Source organism: Pygocentrus nattereri, chromosome 28, assembly GCF_015220715.1.
Source record: "Pygocentrus nattereri isolate fPygNat1 chromosome 28, fPygNat1.pri, whole genome shotgun sequence".
Taxonomy (NCBI): domain Eukaryota; kingdom Metazoa; phylum Chordata; class Actinopteri; order Characiformes; family Serrasalmidae; genus Pygocentrus; species Pygocentrus nattereri.
Window position 1 is genome coordinate 22635578 of NC_051238.1, and position 20601 is coordinate 22656178.

The window sequence follows — 20601 nt, forward strand, 5'->3', positions numbered from 1 at the left end:
TGACAGTTGAATCAGATAAACAATGGCTTCTTAAAGTGAAGATTCAGGTGCTATAGATGACCACAGCGAACACCATTGGTGCTCCACATGAATGGCACTCTGTGTTGTGTTTATTTATATCAATATTGAATGTTTTACTCATTTTTGTTCACATCGCACAAAATGGAAATTGGATATTGTTAAAACGACAGGACTTGTGTAGTCTGTGTGCCACTGGAAGCAAGGCTAAACGCAGATGTTCATCAGCGAGTAAACTGTGCGTGTGTGTTTGCTTGAGGTGGTCTGGATTGAGGAAGTGAAGCTGTGATCTGTAGCTTTGCTCTGACCGTGACCTCTACCAGCCATAGTGATGGATGCGTTTCCCCCAGCCGAACCTCAAGTAAACTAACACACACTCACAGGTGCTCACCTAGACCTAAACACTGACTCCACACACAGCTCCTCTGATGAACCACACACATGCATCCCTGCGCTCAGGTCTGCTTTGTGCTCCGTAGCTTTAGAGGGCAGCACTGAATTAGCCCAGTCGAGCTTCAGTAAACACACACTTTTTTTCCACTGGCTTCCTCTGAGTGTGTGTGCACATGTGTGTGCCTTCAGAGTCACATGTGTACAGCTTGAGCAGGTTAGGGGGTTGTGTGTGAGAGTAGGGCAGAATAAAACATGGAAAATATCTAATTGTGATTTTTCTGATGTGTGTGTTTAAATTGTAATTATTTTCAGGCCTGTTTTTCTGGCCAGCAACACAAGGATATCCATTTCTTGAGGCTTGAACACTGAATGCAGTGTGCCAGACCGCCAGTTAGTTGTGCTTGTGTTGTCATGTGTACAACACACAGATGTTTGTGTGTCAATTGAAATTGCAACCCTTGCAATTTGAAAATGTACACTTATATATATATATACAACCCCAATTCCAATGAACTTGGGTCGTTGTGTAAAACACAAATAAAAACAGAATATGATGATTTGAAAATCCTTTTCAACCTATATTCAACTGAATACACTACAAAGACGATAAACTTTATTGTTTTTTGCAAATATTCACTCATTTTGAATTTGATGCCTGCAACATATTCCAAAGAAGTTGGGACAGTGGCAGCAAAAGACTGGGAAAGTTGAGGAATACTCAAAAAACACCTGTTTGGAACATTCCACAGGTGAAGAGGTTAATTGGAAACAGGTGAGTGTCATGATTGGGTATAAAGGGAGCATCCCTGAAAGGCTCAGTCCTTCACAAGCAAGGATGGGGCGAGGTTCACCACTTTGTGAACAACTTCGAGTCCAACAGTTTAAGAACAACGTTCTCAACGTGCAATTACAAGGAATTTAGGGATTTCATCATCTACAGTCCATAATATCATCAAAAGATTCAGAGAATCTGGAGAAATCTCTGCAAGTAAGCGGCAAGGCAGAAAACCAACACTGAATGCCCGTGACCTTTGATCCCTCAAGCGGCACTGCATTAAAAACCCACATCATTCTGTAATTGATATTCCCACATGGGCTCAGGAACGCTTCAGAAAACCACTGTCACTGAACTCAGTTCGTCGCTCCATCTACAAGTGCAAGTTAAAACTCTGCCATGCAAAGCGAAAGCCACATATCAACACCACCCAGAAACGCCGCCGGCTTCTCTGGGCCGAGCTCATCTGAGATGGACTGACGCAGAGTGGAAAAGTGTCCTGTGGTCTGACGAGTCCACATTTCACATTGTTTTTGGAAATCATGGACGTTGTGTCCTCTGGGCCAAAGAGGAAAAGGACTGTCCGGTTTGTTGTCAGTGCAAATTTCAAAACCCAGCATCTCTGATGGTGTGGGGGTGTATAAAAATCTATATATACATATACATATATCTATATATAAAGCTTTAAATCTGCAGAGATAAAAACATTTGTTTTTGGTTGATGAGGTTATGCTTACTGTTAGGCCTAGAATTTTTTATTATATGTAGATGCTCAGTAACACTTTCTAATATCAGGCCCTAATAAAGAGCAGCTCTTAATATTTTGTGATTACTTCCATAAAAGTTTCAATTATTAACTATGTACTTGAACCTGCAAATAAAAGTACTGAATTGCAAAGTACATTTATTGTAGTTTATTAATAAAGATATTTGCTATGTGTTATTTGTTTAGTTGTCTAATTGTTTGTAACCTGAAATATTAATCATTTACACAGTATAAAATAATTTCTAATCATTACAAATAACCACTTAGCAGTTGTTTTAAATGTGTCCTGTTTTAAATGATTCATTTTTTACATTTTTCATGTATTATTTTTGTCTCTGAGATCTACTTACAACATTTCTCTGGGCTTATGTATTTTAAAATGTTTTTATATGACCATTTTCCAGCCGCTTTTGATCCCTCAGAGTTACACAGACCATTTTGGTTTTTCATGATGTCATGACAAAAACAGTGGAATTCAAAACAGGCCATTTTTGCAACTTATTTTCCATGGACAGACTGCGTGGCCTGAACAGTGAACAGCACTTTTTGAAACTTTAGCAATGGGTACATATTACACCAAACTCTTTCTGTAAAAAAAAAAAAAAAGTAAGGTGAATTTACTTCCCCAGGATACAGACCAGACCCTTTAATGTTTAGTTAATCTTTATAAAAATGTTAGTATATACATTTAAAAATCATAACCATATTAATAACTATTAATTGCACTCCTGTTATAAAGTTGCGACTGTGCTTTATAATGCGTTTACAATAATGTATTCTGTTATATATTACACTTAAATGTATGTTAATGAAAAGCGTTTAGTAGCTTAATTAATTATGTCACTAAGTAGCTAGTAGTGCAATAATTAAAATGGTTTTATATATATGTAGTATAAAAACAGCAGTTGCTGAGCAGGTAGTGGAGTCAGTTGAGTGGAGTTTCTCTCACTGTAGTTACAGAGGAAGTGGCCCAGGCTCAGCAGTGCAGTGATGGATCAGCAGAGCGAGGCTTTAAAGCAAACAGCAGCCCACACTGAGAAAATATGAGCTGCAGGCTCTTGTCATCTGTATGATGCAATGTTGCATTAGTCGCGGTTGACAGTTTGCCATGTGCTGGTATTTGTATCGTCATCTATAGGTTCATCTGTTGTTGCCCTGTGCCACCAATGACTGAAAGTCCATCTCTCTCACTCTCTCTAGCACTGATAGCCATCGGGCAGTACAGCAGCACTATCGAGACGGTGGATGCAGGCTGGTGTAAGGAGATCACAGATCAGGGAGCTACCCAGATCGCCAAGAGCAGCAAGTCTCTGCGCTACCTAGGCCTGATGAGGTGTGATAAGGTAAGCTCTTTAGGGCCACTCCACATAAACACTGCAGCGCTGTAGGTACATAATGAATATGAATCCATCATTCAGAATGAGTGGGTAATGCGCTGGTAATGCGGTGTGTGTGCAACACGTGCAAACACCAGTATAAATAAGCACCAAACGGTTCTTTCTTGTTTGTTTTTTTGTTTTTTTTTAAGTCTAAAATGTAAAGATATCAATCCAGAATGACATATTAGGCATATTCCCAAAATTCAGGTCAATTCATTTTGGTATCAATTAGCAGCCTGGCATAATTGTGCAGCAATATTATATATATATATATAAACACAAAGATCATATCAGACTCCATATCAGCTGATACTCCATATTGAATAATCGGGTGAGGGCATTGGGACTCCAGATTAAATACTAAGATGATTCTGAATGAATCATTTTGTATATTAAACTAATTCAAAACACTCAAGCAAGTAAAACTATCCAGCTGACAGTGATTGTGGTCCTCAGCAGACTGCGAGGATGTCTCATGATAGTCTCAATACATACATCTGTGGTTTTCAGCACTTTTAACAGACATTAATGTATGCAGTAGTTGCATGCATGCGCTCCTGTACGGTTCAAACTGCACTATTTTTGCTTTGCTAAAGTCTCAGAAGACCCTCTGGGGTCTAAGGGCATCTTCTCAATTTCTGTATATCTTCTTAAATTCGCCTCTAAAGGCGCTTGCATATAACACAATACCCATGTTTCATATCAAAACACTCCATTATCTGTCAATTCTTTCCAAAAAGTTTCACACAAAACGACAGACACACAGTGAGAGGCCGATAACATGCATTTCAACCCCTCTTCATATCCTCATTATTCTGAATGTGAGTCATGTAGAGTCTCGTGATAAGACGAAATTGAAAAGGCGGACTTTACAGACTGAGAAAATGCTTGATCTGTATTTCTGCATTGTGCTATCACATTGATAGGGAAGCTTATATAGAAACATCAACTTTGATGCGCAGAGTCATTTGTGGACCCCAGAGGGTTAAATAGCATTATATTTGTTTTTTAGAAAATTGTGCAGCAACCCTAATCATCAGGTAATGATACACACCTTCTAGCACTGTTTTGGTGGAAGTGTAAGAAAAATGAATGCTGAAAGTTTAGCTTTCTAACCAGCACTTTGCCTGGCTCTCATTAGGTAACGAGGCACATTCATAAGAAAAGTCTGTTTTCAACAGGACATGCTTTCCAATACTAATTTCCCATGGACAGAAACTCAGCATTTGTTTGATATTTTTCACTTGAGCTGTCAAGACAAGATGAGATTTTTCTTTGGCCCCTCTTTTCCAAGTTTCTCCTGGAAATTTATAGCATGTTGCTTTCCTGCAAGCGTTTGATATAATTAGGGTGCATGGAAATGAACTCATTAGTACAACTTTTATTGTCAGGATGAGAATCTGTCTGGTTTGTATTTAGGTTAATTTCTTGAAGTCAGATGAGAGTCAATGACTTTATGTCCTAAGAACTATTGTCTCGAGAGTTGTTTCAATAGATCCCCCTTTATTAAACCTTACATCACACATTGAAATAGTTAGTCGCTGCAGTTTGATTAAAATCTGACTGAAAACTGAATCATGATTGCTCTTTATGGAGATGGTGTCTGGTGCACTGGCTTTGCACAGCCTTATACATTTTGTGTCTGCTGAGGGCTTTAATAAATTAGGCCCAACAGTTCTGTTACTTAGAAATATTTCATTTTTGATTACAGAAACCTTAAGAAAATACTCCAAAGAATTTCTAAGTGTTTCTGAAGTTAAGAGATCCTGGTCATTTGTTGTACTCCAGGCAGTCCTCAAGTCCTCAGTCTACCCTGTGAATGGGTTTTACTGGCTATGCAGCATAAAATGCAGCTTAAGAGTGCTGCTCTGCTAGATTCCCATGACTGTGTCCATGGGTGGGTGTACTTTCTTGCTTTATAGGGCCTGAGGCCTCACAGTAGAGACAACTGCTTCAGTTTCAAGTTAACCCTATTTAAGGACCATGTTAGCATATTAGTTCCATTGAACAATTTGCAGATTTGGAAGTCCTCCCACGTGAAAGTACACAGTGGAGTGCAGTTGTGATGCAGATTACAGCAAATGGTAATGTTGTAATGTGAGTGCTCGCTAAAAGACTGATGGTATCAGGGCACGGGTATCTGCCACATGCCTGTGGGATGAAACCACATTCTGAAAAAAGGGTAAACAACATTTCTTGCCTGACATGTGATGTCATTTGTAGGTTCAGCTATAGCTCCAGGCTTCTTAAAGTTTAAGTTGCTGTCAACATTTAATTCAGTTCAGGTTTGTCTTTATACATGTACAAGTCTATTAAGTACAAGTTGTTCGTTTTTCATTGTCAGAAAAAAATATGTAAATGCAAAAGTATGAAAACAAATCCATCAGTATTCCGTTTTTTCACTTTTTACTATTTTGCACCTTCTGCTGCTTTAATTATTCCACTTTTAAAACCAACAAGTTACAGCTGCATCTGCCTGACAAAGGCTGTCCTCAAAGCTCTCACTGACATTATGTTCCTGTCAACATTTGCACAAGCAACTACCCAAACACACCTTAGCTGCCTTTAGATGTTTTTCTCATGTGCTTTTAAAATGACCAACAGATACATCTGAGATTAGATGAGATAATCCACTTGCGTTAGAAAGAGGAAAGCCAAACTGAAAAAAAAAGTGTAACAAATGATTTAACAGATAAATTAATTGAAACCGAGAAAATGGGACACATAACAACCATGCAAGCCTTGGTAGTCCATCAAAGCCATCCGATAAACAGCACTTTCATCGTCAAAACTCAAGCTCCACTCTGGCTTCAGAGATGAAAAAAAGTGTTTCTGTCCATCCTTCCACTGACAATTCAACACTTTGAGTCTGAAAAGATGTGTAGCTGTCAAGAAGCTGTTTCAGAGAACAAAAAGTAGACAAAAAAGGAGAACTTTGATCTAGGACACTAAAAATGGGCATCTTAGACACAGGTCTAAATGTGTAGCTGGTATTACTTGGATTATGAGAATCAGAAAATACAACCAACTTCTTGGACTGAGCTTTGGATGTGTGGAAAAATATCCCTGCAGATTTCGTTGAAAACTAAAAGCAAGTCTTCCGAAAAAGAATGGAAGCTGTAATGAAGGCAAAATGCGGATAGATTTGACATTATATTTAGTTGTTGCGGCTTCTGTGAAATTTTTCTGTTAAATGTGCTTTTTTCTGACACTGAAAAATGACTTTTTGATTGGAAATAAAATAAATAAGTTTGGTCTCTGACTTTTGCACAGTACTGTACAGAAATGTACAGAGCTACAATATGTTAGATAAGGATACTTAAAAGGATAAAGAATGTTTGACAGTTTGTTTTTAGACTCTTTTTAATTACTACTGTCGCTACTGTCACTATTATTATTGATATTATTATTACTGTTATTAATAGTAACAGTGGTAGTAATATTGGAATATTTTTTTCTGCATTGGCTAGGCTGAAAATGCAGATTATGTTCAGTCTGATTAGTTTTTTATGAGGTACCTCATTAGGCCAAATACAGCCGTGCTAGTCATGCTTCTTTATGAAAATTATGAAATTATCTGCAAATGAATATAAACCAGTGACAAGTGTGTGAGCATTTTGTTTAACCATTTGGCCTATGAATAAGAGGCTCAGTACACAAAGAACTTAGTTTTTCTCAAAATTAATCTTCCTCATCCGAGTGCTCTATTTGGATTTAGTCAGTTGGAGAGGTGTTAATGTGCATTTAATATGGCATGAACAACAAAGGCAGTCAGAAGAAATCAGAAGAAAAATGAGAGGAATGAAATACTCTGTATTAATTACTCCTTGGTGTATTAGACTGGGAAGTAAATGAATGAACCTCTGGTATGAAAGGATGGGGCACAGCTGGCTCATGATGTTTTCTCATACCCAGTGTTTCTGTTAGATGGTAAGAAATTTTTTTTTTGAGTAAAAATCATGCGGGACACAATGTCCTCGAGATATTCACCATAAATTCATACAAAAGTAAATAAAATACATGTCCATTATGCCTTTATCAAAGCTTTTAATGAATGTAGTGCTATCGTCAAAGTAATGTCTTACAAAACATTTGTTTCTACACCAAAAAACATGTTCTGATGGGTGCTGTGCACTAAGACTGTCTAGCCTCTTTAGATATGCTCATCTGCAAAACTTTGAACACCCCCAGTCAAATTACATGTTTTATTAATTTTCTATAAGTGCTATACTGCAGCGGTTTCCAGTCCTGGCAGAGTTGTTATCTAACACTAATCTATCCAGGTAATGAAGGCCTTCAGGGGAATCTGAATATTAGAGCCAAGTGTACTGGATCTGAATTCACTAGGGTGGTAGCTCTCAGCAATCCCTTGCAATACAGTGACACAGCGTAACAGAGCACATTTTATATTTAATTTCTTTCTCGATGTGTTAAATTCAGCAAATAAACAGTAATTAAACATTACAATCTTGTGATTTTGCTCCCTGTAGAGGACATGAACCTATTCTTACTATCCAACAATGTTTTTTTTTTCCATTAGAAAATAGGTTTTTGGTTATGAATATGAGAGCCATACAGTGTATGCGTCATTGCAAAGAACTACCAGCTTTTACAGGAAGGGGTTATTTGACTGACATGCAAACACGGGTGATTGTCCAAACAGAAACTCACCTGTGTGAAACCAAGTTGTAAATAATGTTTATTTATAACGGCTGTATGCAAAAATATGCAGATTTAACTTTTATTAAAGTACTTGGCTGTGTTATTCATGGATAAGCCACTATGTGTTTTTGCACATCATCAGTAGCCTACCCACTGAGATTTTAGCAGTTTCTCTGGCAAATTGAATCATTTCTTGACACTAAAATGACCTGGCCTTCTGCCAATGAACAGCATAATGTCTTTCATTTTGTGTATTTGGACTATTTGTGCTTTTGAAAGAGAATTTTCCCTGTTAAGACTGCTGTCCTTCTTCTCTCGCCTCTTACTGTTGAGGGTCAGCACCATTTACTTAGCCGTGGTCCCATGAAAAATGTAATTACTCTGTAAATTATCTTTCCACGCAGCTAATGCGCCCATGCAGTCATCATCTTATTTGTATTTTTGTTGCTGCAGTTGCTTTTGGGCTAGACTGTAACACTGATAAAGCAAGCTGATATCCAAAAAAAAAAAAAAAAACACATTTCATCCCTTTATATTTTAGAGGGGTCACTAATTGGTGGTGTGGGAGTTCACCAGTGATGGTGTTGATCATCAACGATGGGAAAATCAGAACTAGAAAAATATTTAGAAAAACTAAGCATGACAGTGGCTCAGCATCAGCTAAGAGCCACACACACAACAAGTTCGATTTCAGCTTTCAAGCTAACACCAACCACTCAAATTTGCACTCTTGGATATCCTCTAAATGAGCGTCATTTTATCATCAGCTTAACCAAGCCTGTTTATGGCACATTGGTGCTATCATTAGCTTTGTCAATACACTACAGTCCCAATTAACACGGTTCAGTTTCGGCTCTCACTCTAACACCAGTCACTTCAGTTTGCAGTCTCATATATCATCTAAAGGGTGTCATTTTAGCATCGGTTTGCTGAAACCACACCTGTACTGTGGTGTGTGGCATGTTTGGCCTGCAAACAAAGCTATCCTTAGTAAGCCAAAACACTGAAGTCTCAAACACCACAGAACAGGTTTTATTTCAGCTTTCTGTCACTCCAACACCAGTGACTCAAACTTTGCTCTCTCGGTTAGTCAGAAGCAAACCGGTGCTGCTGTGTGTGGTCTGCTTGCTAAGCTAACATTAAGTTTACCAATCGGGCTACAGATGCAAGCACCATTGGATCAGACAAGGTTAATCCATTCCTTTAAATTGCCTTAGTTAGCCAGAATCAAATGTTTTATGGTAAGCAGAGCTGTTTTAATGCTAGCTAAGCTACTGCTTAGCCAGCTTCTCCTTCCATTTTTAACATTTAGCAGTTGTTAGACACATGGATTAATATTTGAATGATGTCTTGAAATATTTTATATTTGGAGATGGCTTGAAGGTATGAAAAAACAGATACCATGCAGCAACCCGCCCTTCGTTTTTTGTGGCTAAGAGCTAGACTGTCCAGTTCAGTGCATTGTTTGGTGTGAACACACATATCGACAGAATGCCGTCCTTCATGTTCGTCTTTTCAACAAGTGCTAAACGCTCAATGTGGATGGAATTTGTACTATTTCCTTTCATTTGGTTCATAGCGCAGCAGTCAGAAATTGAGATGGCACGCTCCTCAACACTGCTGATTTCTCTCCTGCCCTTGGGCTAAATGTATGGAGACTTGGACTGTGAAAGAATGCTATTGATCCAGGCCGGCCAAAATAATCAAATCAATTCTCTTAAGGCCTCGCTCAGTTCTTCACAGACTTTGATGCAGAGTGTCAAGGGCTCAGTGAAAGCTCATTCCTTTTTATCAAAGAGAAATTAGCTGACTTTAACAAGCACTCTTTGTACACTCCAGCATTCTTTCCTCAGTAAAATACAATTTCGTTGTTCAATAAGTCTTATTATACGGGAATTGAAATGTCATATTTTTCACGGATTCTTTTCTCAGTCAGTGGTAGAGGGTTTTTTTTTTGGTGCATGTGTGTGCGCGTATAGTCCAAAAGTCGATCACTAGGGGTTTTCTAAACGCTGGGAGAGAAAATTATGGCCCATTTTGTTTACAGGTCAGCGCACATAACCTGTGAAACTTCGATCTGAGAGTTGCAGAACTTTCAAGGGTCTGTTCTGTTTCAACAATAACACTTCGCAACGCTGTTGCCTCGCCGCAAAATCCAAAACAGGCCACCGTGCTTTTCTAGTAAGAATAGCTTCCCACCACGGCCTAGCAACTTCCAGCACATTTCATCCTAAAACACTTTGCTTTGACAAAAGTATTTCTCATCTGTGGTAAAGCACACTGGAGGTTCTTTGAGATTTTTGGACACTCTAATTGGACTGTTCTCGTCTTAAAAGTTCCCCCTGCACCCCATTCAGCACCTCAAGTCTTTTAGAGTCAAAGTAAATATCAGCAGAGTTGAGTGATATGCACGGCATCAGCATGAAATGAGACAAGGAAAACAATGTTTAGGAGCAGAGTAGAAGTTATGATAGTAATGGAGGAGAGGAAGGCAGAGAGGAGCGCGGCTAAGAGACCGCAGTAGCCACCCATAACTTAAAGCCGGTGCTTTGTAAGCAGATACAGGAACAGATTGTATCCACAGATCCACCAGTTAAGAATAAGAGTTGCCGATTTGCATCTCACACGGAAATAAAGAGCAAGTTGTTCAAAAAACGGCATTTCAAGGTCACTAGGGGTGGTATAGCTTGCTAAAGTTTTGTATATGCTTCACATCTTTTTTTGAAAAATTTGTCCAATCACACCACATTTAGTCAATCAGACAAGCTTGGCATCCAAACTTTCCTTCTTTGGTTTAGAAGGAAAGTCAATGGTCACTTAAATCGTTAAATCCGCTCAATCCTCATCCAGATTACAGATTACAAAAATACAACCAGATTAGATAACAACCTGAATAATCTCCCACTTTTTATCTGATGTTTGTAGACTTTTATGACCACCAAAAAGATGAAAATCATTCGCTAAGGACCACCTTACTTCTGACTTGATACTGTCCTGAACACCCCAACCTCACAAAACAACAAACAGCTTTTGCAGATAGCAAAAGAAACACTGTGGGCTTTTTTTGCAGTGTCAGATTTACTCTGGCTATTGATGAGATACATTCAGATTTGAGTCACTGACCTGCATACACTAGATTACATCCAGATCCAGTTAAAAAAAAAAAAAAAAAACAACGTACCAGCCTACCAGAAATACATAACCCTGGCTTAAGACAGACTTGAATACAGACAGTGACTGCAGACCACAGTCATCTGTAGCCAAGAGTCCAAGAATGCTCATTTGGCCCTGTCTTTTGGGCGGAGGGCTGGTTTAGTTTCTCTCTACAGTGGTGTTGGGCAATCAGGGGTACCTGCCAGCTTCTCCTATACACAGAACCTACATGGTTCTTTATTATGGAAAAACAAAATCATTGGTCCAAATAAGGAAACACAGCGGCAAACCCAGCCCATTTCATTGTTTTTGTGATGCCACAAAAAAACAACACATGCACATACCAGCCTATAAAGCCTACAGCAGTTTGGCCCTGCACAGTCACACTGAAGCTTTAAGGAGTGTTTTAAAGTGGACTGTGTTTTTCAGCGATGCATAATACCGGGCAGAGGTCGTTTACATATATAAGTCTGAGAGGAACAGTAATGAAAACAAACGGTTTAATTGTTAGTGATAAAGAGACGTTGTAAAATATTCATGTAGAAATTAATTATGACATTTATACAGAAAAGTGCACAAATGACTTAAGCAGACATCAAGAAAAAACAGGAAAATGTAGCGTGTGAGCACTTCAAATAAGAATTTAGTGAAGTATTGTTAAAATTTCATAACATACTATTCACTCCTCAGTCAAAATATGGAAACTGAGCTGCAGTAACAGCTTCTTTTAAATTAACTGTTTGTGATGTCACTTCCACCTATTCATCAGTTTAGTCCCGCCAATTCAGTTATGAAGTTATGAGGAGTGTTTCAGCTCGGACTGCTTTTTGAATCAGAACAGGCCTGATTTACATAAATCAGCTTTAACAGAAGTAACAGAACAGCTTGTTTAATTCGGAGGGATAAAAATAAAGTTGAAAATGCAGATGTAGAAGCTAATTACGTTGATTTTAAGTACAGAAAACTGCACAGATGCCATAAGTAAACCTCAGAGACAAACATAACATAATAATAAAATCATCCAATCTCATCAAAAAGCTTTAACCAAACTGCTGTGCTCGTGACCAGTCACAGCATCTGTGAGATGAAGTCTGGTAAAAGTAAAAACAGGTCTTGAACTTGGAAAAGCAGAAATGAAGTAAGCACTCAAAGCTGAGTTCAGCTCCGTGGCTGCCTGCTGTTTCTTACTTTTATGGCTGCTAAAGGATGACAGCTTTACTCAAATGGCACTAATTAGTTTTCTTCATGTGTTTCAGGATTTATTATTTCATCAACCGCAAAAGAACAAACCGTCTAACTTGTGGCAGTCACTTTAAATTTAGATTTGGATTTGTTTCTATAAATGGAGGCTAAATGTCAGGAACCAAAAGAGCACTCGAGTGCGCACGTCTGTCAGCCTCGCTCAGCCATTCTTCTCACAAAAAGCATCAAGCGCATTTCCCGGAACGTGACGTCAGGTCTCTGCAATGTAACATTTTCAGGCTGCGTTGTGTTTAGTTATACCTGACCACTTTTCCAACAGAAACAGCCACATTTTCTTCCACGCGGGCTGTCTTGTGTCTCGTGGTGATTTAAGCTATCATTTGGGACTGAAGACAGCTTTGCGAACGTTACCACGGCATAAAATACGAAGGCCCTCTTACTTCACGGCTTCAGCCTCAAATTCAAACATCTCAGCTCACATCTCCCAGACCACATCCTGGTCTCCGGTGGGCTTTCTTTCAGTCTCTATCAAACCCAGGGAAATATTTGCCAGTCATTACAACCGGTGATGGAGCGCGGGCAGCATTAGAGGTGCTATAAATCTGTTTGTGCAGGCCGTTACTGAGATCTAGCTTTGTGTGCTCTTCACGTACTCAAAAGAAGGGCTTCAAGCTTGAGGCGAAAGCTGTTTAGCATGCACTTTCAAAGGTAATTTAGCTAAATGTTGCCTATTTGCAAGCGTTTTCCTTTTAAAGTCCATAAAACCAGCACAACAGTTAAATCACACTTTGTATAAATGACCCAGAGTTGTTCTGTTGTGAACATATTCTACTTCTAAGCACAGTATGTTCCGCATGAGCAGCTCATCTGTTGAAATTTTAACATCTTATAAGTTGTGATCATCCAAAACCATAAACATCTGAGAGCCTTTAATGTGCTTTTAATATTAGCTTGTTCTTTATTTCCTCGCTCTGTATTCATATAGCACTTTCAAGTCTTTTATTGTTGGGATAGTGAGATTTTGCTCTGCGACACATGGTGAGATCTGACAGTTTTATGAAGTGTTTTAGTGGGCTGAAGTCTTGAGAAAGTTGTTGGTAAAAGCAAATGTAGCCCCAGTAGTGCATTTACATCACCAATAGGTTTTTATACTGGGCTATAAAAGCAAAAATGTGGTTATGGAACTTGTGATATCTGCACTGTATTTGTTATTGCTGTGTAGCATGGGTATGCTGTATATGGCATATTTAAGTATTTTGGAAAATCTGCTCTCTTCACGTAGGTCAGAACAACAGCATAAAACTACAGAGCAATATATCAGGCCAGTATGGCTTGGCTTAGCATTCGTCTCCAGACATATGGCTCTGAGAAACGATCCATGTGAAGAAATATTGGTGTCTCTACAAAAGGGTACTCGATGGCGGATACAGTACAATACAGTGCTGTGGCTTTGACTGGGTATTAGATTTCACTTTGTCCTTGGTCACAGCCACACATTGCTTGTCAGACGATATTAAGAAGCTCTCTGATCCAAAGATTAAAGTCTTTGAAGATAAAAACTTAGGAAAAAAAATACATAATAAGAAGAACCTCAGCGATCAGGAGCCACAACTTCAGATATCTCTGCGAGATTAAAAACATTAATCTCTGGTGGAAAGGCTTTTATATGGATCTTCTCTTGTTTTGACAGCACATGCACTGAGTTAGTGTTCTGAACCTGTTATTTTGTATGCTTTGTTTGGAGAGCTTAACACTAACTCTTGTGTGATGCAAGCTTGAGCAAGGTGTAGTATGATGCATTTGCGATGTTTTGTAACTCAGTAGAATCTACTTTATCCAGGATACACTAAAGTCCTTCACTAAACCAAAGACTCTTGATTTACCTGCTTCACTTCATGTACTGTTAAAAGGAAAGGTTCCTAAGTGGCTCTTGGCCTGGACATACAGTTCTAGTACTTGTTAACTGCAATAAGAACAAAAATGACTGTTTCCAAAACCATTAAAGCTAAATCTATAATGTCCATTGTAACACAAACAAAACAACATAGAACTTGAGAACAAAAACTTCACTATTTACACTCACCAGCCACTTTATTAGGTACCTTGCTAGTAAAAGGTTGGACCCCCTTTTGCCTTCAGAACTGCCTTAATTCTTCGTGGCAGACTTTCAACAAGGTGTTGGAAACGTTCCTCAGAGATTTTGTTTGGTTATTTGAGTTCCTGTTGCCTTTCTATCATCTGGAACCAGTCTGCCCATTCTCCTCTGACCTCTCACATCAACAAGGCATTTTCGTCCACACAACTGACCGCTCACTGGATATTTCCTCTTTCTCGGACCGTTCTCTGTAAACCCTAGAGATGGTTGTGTGTGAAAATCCCAGTAGATCAGCAGTTTCTGAAATACTCAGACCAGCCCGTCTGGCACCAACAACCACGTCACGTTCAAAGTCACTGAAATCCCCTTTCTTCCCCATTCTGATGCTCGGTCTGCACTTCAGCAAGTTGTCTTGACCACCTCTACATGCCTAAATGCACTGAGTTGCGGCCATTTGATTGGCTGACTAGCTGTTTGTGTTAACAAGCAATTGAACCTAATAAACCTAATGCAATTGTACCTAATAAAGTGGCCGGTGAGTGTATATTTTCAGTGCATGCTGTCTGTGTTTGACTCCTCTTGAAGTAAAGATTGCTGGTTGATTGAACACGGTCTACTGTTGTGCTAATTTAGCTTTGCTAAAGTTGCAAACAGCAAACATATAGGCCAGTTTTCCATGACTCAGAATGTGTCGGTTTCTGACTAAAACAGATGTACCTGTTGGCTTTGATCGCAAAAGGGAATCTGAACATCACAAGCATGAAGACATACAGTATTAGGTCATAATCAGAGGCCGCCCTTTCATTTATTTCATTTCCAGTCAAAGTGCAATCTATTCATGTTGCGCTGTCCAAACCAGAAAACACATATTGAACAGCAAATGGCACAAAGCCTGAATATTGAAATATATAATTTTGCAGTGTTTTCTGTGTTCAACCTTTGCCTTATACAGCTTTCATTCTTTTTAGGTGATGTCAGTTTTTTAAAGAAATCTGCAGGGATCCATAAAATGTCTCAGATGGCCAGTTTGTGTTTTTAGTGCAGTTTTTTATATTTTTCTCTACTTTTATCCATAACAGCTTCTCGACAGCATCACATCCTTTCAGACCCATAGTGTTGAGTTGTCTTCTCACAGTGGAAGGATGAACAGAAACATCTGTGGATTCTTTCAGATCTAAAGCAAACGTGGACCTCTATTTTCTCCTATCTCTTAAAGATGAAAGCTTTCAGTGCATCTTAAGTATATCTGCTGGTGAGAGTTTTGGTGGTCTGCAGGTTTTGTGTGGCTGTTAGGAGTCCCAGTTGTCTTTTGTTTTTTTGTAGTCCCATTTAGGGATCCTTATTTTTCTTTGACACTACCCTTCTTTGTGCAAGTGGATTATCTCACATCTAGTTAGAAATTCGGAAATATCTGAAAAATTGTACGTAATGGCCAGTTTGATTGGAAATTAAATAAGGGTGGTTCCTGACAGATGCAGTGCAGATGTTCATAGAGGCAAGAATCTCAACAAGACGGAGTTTCGCTTTGAGGCACAAAGTTTTTGTCACTATATACAGTGTGTAAAAAAAAAATCACTAATAGTGTGTAGATTTGTATGTTACATGAAATGTTTGTTCTGTCTTTATGAATTACTTAACATCACAGTTTTTATTATATTGAAAATCAAAAATGAAACTGAATAGAAACTAAACTGAAACTGCTACTTTAAAAGCAAATATGAGGTATGATTGGATGTTAAATCTAACTAAAACTAAAGAGGGAAAAAGAAATGAAGGAATGGATGGATGGATGGATAGATAAATAAATAAATAAGTATCAACATAAACATCTCATTTACAAAGAATCATCCAAAAAGTTTATTTAGGGAGCCCAGAGTGTCTGTTTTATGTTATCCCTCCAACAAACCCTTTACAGCACCTTCATTTGTAACCGTGTAATTTAAATTGCTCACCTCTATATTTACATGTATTTGACAGTGATCTTGACCAATGCAGGATCTTTTCACCAAACCTTTTCAAACTTCTCTGTACAGTTCTGCACTTTTGTCTGGCCTCGCTGTGCATGTGATTGTTTGTGATGTTCATGTTCATTTTCACTCTGGAAAGATTTATGATTGCTTATAATGAAGAACAATTAGAGAGGCTCTCCTGGGGCCCGTGCTGTTCATTCGTAATCCGAGTGCCACACTGTTGACATTGTACATGATGAAAGTTAAAGGGTGGAAAGTTGTTTTGACTCAGTGCCTCAGAGGACAAGGGTAATTATCTCAGAGAGTTCGGAACGTGTCTGTATTCTCTCCAGGACCCGCACTGCGCGTGCCACTCTTCAAAAGCTGTAGGTTGGTAAGTGCTGTAAACGCAGCGCGTCCTGAAACGACAGGCGGAATCCTATGTTTTCTTCATATGTGACACTAACGCAGTAGGTCACACCTCAGGCAAGCTAGTTAATCTTTTTCGAATGAAAATTTCTGTAGATATATTTATCACATGGTGTTGTGACTTTTCATTTTTGTTACTGTAAAATGTCCAAGTTTACAAAAAGACTTGGCAGAGAAGGAGATGGTACAAAGTTTACATTTATGGCAGTTAGCAGATGCTCTTTTCAAGAGCGACGTACAAAAGTGCTTTGTTATCCACTCAAAAGATTCGTCCCTGGCTTGTGCAGACGGGCTAGAGTCTAAAGATATCCTTGAGCTAAGATACTGCCAGAAACAAGAAAGAGTCAAAATGCACAACGCCTGATATCACCGCACCTGACAGGGATCTCTTGAGTCTTGATGCCTGTCTTCCACAAGTCTTGACGGGTGGTGGGTCAAGCCGAGCTGTACTTGAAACTCAAAAAGCATTGATCATTGCCTCAATTAGAGAGGGGCTGGTCCATTTTCGGCTTTGTAGGCAATCATCAGTGTCTAAAGTGTGGCTCTTTGCGCATTAGAAATAGCACCACTAGTATTAACCGTCTTAGGTCCCTGATGATGTACACCATTCTACTTGTTCATGTATAAATTCTGTTTATTCTGTTCTATTGTTTAATGTCTTATATTCTTGAAAATGTTTCATGATCTTTGTACTTGTCTGGACAGTTTTTCATGAATGTCAGTATTAGTATGTCATACTATGTATGTATAACATACTTCAAAATAACTCAGTGACTCTGATTCTGTAACACTTCTTCTTATACTCTGTTTAACCCCACCCAACCACAACCCTAACCCTCCAATCCTAATATCACCCACCTTAATTGTAATCCCCTAACTCACCCAATCCAACCCCCCCATATAACACCCCCAGCTGTAACGCTCCCAACACTAACCATAACCCCTACAGACTTAAGAATAGCCACCCGGCCCCGCCACTCCCCTCTCCCCCCAGCAAGTCAACCCCCCCGCCCTATCCCCACCTTGACCCTACGCCCCAAGGCTGTTTGTTCAGTTATTATTTTTAAGACGTATTATTTAGTAACTACCATCATTTACTTGGGAACTGCTGTGAAACTATTTTGTGAGTTGTATAGTATCAGAGTGAGCAAATTGATGTGTTGACCAACAGCCCTTCATAATTTCAATGGTTTATAGCTCATTGAAACCAAGCCAACAAATATTTTCAAAATGCCTATTCTAGACTTTAAGATGAATTTTAATGAACAAATTGATTAAGTCCATCCTTCGCATTTCACTTTATCTTCTGACATCAAAACAAACTTAAACCTGTTGACGTACATGTATTTCGCATTATGCAATTATGGTTAAAAATAGATCACAGAGTAAAACTGCAGTTCTCTGGATTAAAAAGAATCCTTTCCTGTGCTCTTGTGTTTGTCAAGGTGAACGAGGAGACAGTGGAGAGACTGGTCCTGCAATATCCGCACATAGTGTTCAGCACAGTGATGCAGGACTGTAAGCGGACGCTGGAGAGGGCCTATCAGATGGGCTGGAGCCCCAACACCTCCACTGCGTCCTAGCCAACACAATACACACACTCCTACACTGTCAAGTCCACACACACGAACTCATGTTTGCCTTCCTTTTCAGCACAGCTGGTCAGTTGTAAGAGCATTAACATTGTGCTAGAGCCATTTCATTGGAGCTAGTATGTTTTTTGTTGTTGTTTTTTTTTTTGCCAGACGTCTGTTATTGGACACATGAGGGCAAGATACTTTGAGACTTGAAATTTTAGTCATCCAGAACGTACTACACTTGCATATATTTTGCTAGCACACACTCAAAACCATCCTTTTTACATACATTCAAGCTCAAGCATTAGTGTCTGTAGAGCAGGTTATATGTAGGGGGCTGGGTGGGTTTGAGTTGACTTCGTTGATTTCGTTTTGTTTGATTCTAAACTCAGTAGACGCACTGCATTTCCAGCACTGCTCTTCATAAACCGGTTTAAAAAACCTGTAATCTTTTTCCTCCTCCAGACTTCTGAAAGGTTACTGTAGCTTAGAGAAATAAAGTTTTTTTCTTTCCTTCTAAGATTTCAGACAACGGTCAAGATGACCATTAGGGCTACATGTTTAGACTTCAAGTGACAATAAAACATGAGGATTCCTCCGTGATTAGTTTGAATATTTTCAGTATTAGAGTTCTTCTTCAGTATCTGTGTTATTGTCTAAGTCGTGCAGAAGAAACCGCCTTGATGAATGTGGGCTCGGCTCGCGAATATAATGGTACCTTCAGTCTTTGTTTCAGAGTATTTCAGTCCAGTGAAGTAGGCGACCTCATAAAAAGAATGCAGCAGTGAATGCAGACCTCATAGCAGGAAGGAATGGCCCTCTATATCTATATGTGACATATCCAGGATTATAAATGAAAAAAAGAAGACAAATGTTGCAGGAGAAGACTCTATTAATGCCTTCTGTTCTTTTTTCCTTTCAAAAGTAATGTTGTTTATCTCTTGTGACAATGTAAACAGTGGTTTGGAGTTTGTTTTGGCTGTTTAGTTATGTAGGGTGACTTCTGAGGGAAAAAAACAACCCAAGGGTTATTCAGTTTTTTTTTGTTTTTTTTTTTGCATAACCTATTAATTTTTTGTTGCCAGGCATCTGTATTTGCCTGGAAATCTAAGTAAGTTCTGGAATGATTAAAAAGCTCCATTTAAACTATAGAGTTTAGAATTTATTCACACCCCCCCTCCCCTCCTTCTTGGTTCCATAGCCAGTCTGTGATATACTCTTATGCAAACAACCAGGGTATTTTTCCTATTGTGTAAAAATAGTTGAGGCCAGTTTCTTGTAGCTGTTGCACTGCATCACACGTTAAAGGGGGCAGCAGGTTAGTTATATTGTTATCTTTTACTGTACCTGGGGATTTGAGTTGATTAAAAAATACAATTTTAATTCTCTAAAGGCTCCTAGACTGTTTGAAACCAAGTGTGTATGTTCTCTTTCTGAGTGTGTGAGGTCTCTGAGATTTTATTTGATTATCAGTAAATTAATCGGGTGAATGAAATGCCTTGTTTTTTTTCTCCCACGCAGCAATTTCTGAGTTCGTCATGAAAATTTCCATTTGTTATTTACCTCACAGATAAGCCTGGCATTTCCAGCCCAAATCCACTTTAATGAGAGGATTCACCTTTGACTTTTTGGTAATCATTTGTCAGATTATGATGTTCATTGAAGGACAATGATGTCTTTCCCTCATCACAATATTAGTCACTAGGGCTGTACACACACGCACACACACAAACACACACACACAAACACACAGAGCTCAGCTGATTCAGAAAGATTCGTCCGATTTCAAAGCACCATGTTTTTACAACCATGAGGCGCCTAGGAACCAATTACATACCAATTAAAAGAGGGGGTCGTGGAGTTTCTGACTGTCAGTGGAAGACGGCTTCCTTCAGTCTGCGAGGAGATGAGACCCCTGAGCAGGAAGCATTTTGCGTTCTCCACTTCAATAAGAGTGAATCCATCATAACTGTGCAACATGATTTTCATCAGCAGTGAAGCTCCAGCAGCTCAGAGCGTTCAATGTTGGTTCCACAGCACTGGATGATCTTCAAAATCACATTGAAAGAGCAGTGAGAACAATGACACCCGACATGCTCAATGAGTATGGGATGAATTTGGCGATCACGTTGATGTTTTCCATACAGCTGCAATTTACTGCATTGTTCTGTAATGATTTACAAGTGAAATAAATCATTTTGA

At 39.0% G+C, this 20601-nt stretch overlaps 1 protein-coding gene across 1 annotated transcript in view; it reads left to right on the forward strand.

The window, feature by feature from the left end:
• fbxl17 (F-box and leucine-rich repeat protein 17) overlaps positions 1-19787 on the forward strand; it is a 356455-nt gene extending 336668 nt beyond the window's left edge. Inside the window, exons 9-10 of the mRNA XM_017702746.2 lie at positions 3153-3295; positions 18268-19787. Coding sequence (XP_017558235.1) covers positions 3153-3295; positions 18268-18405 — 281 coding nt within the window. The 3' untranslated portion in view covers positions 18406-19787. The remainder of the gene's footprint in view (positions 1-3152; positions 3296-18267) is intronic.
• The last annotated feature ends 814 nt before the right edge of the window (positions 19788-20601 follow it).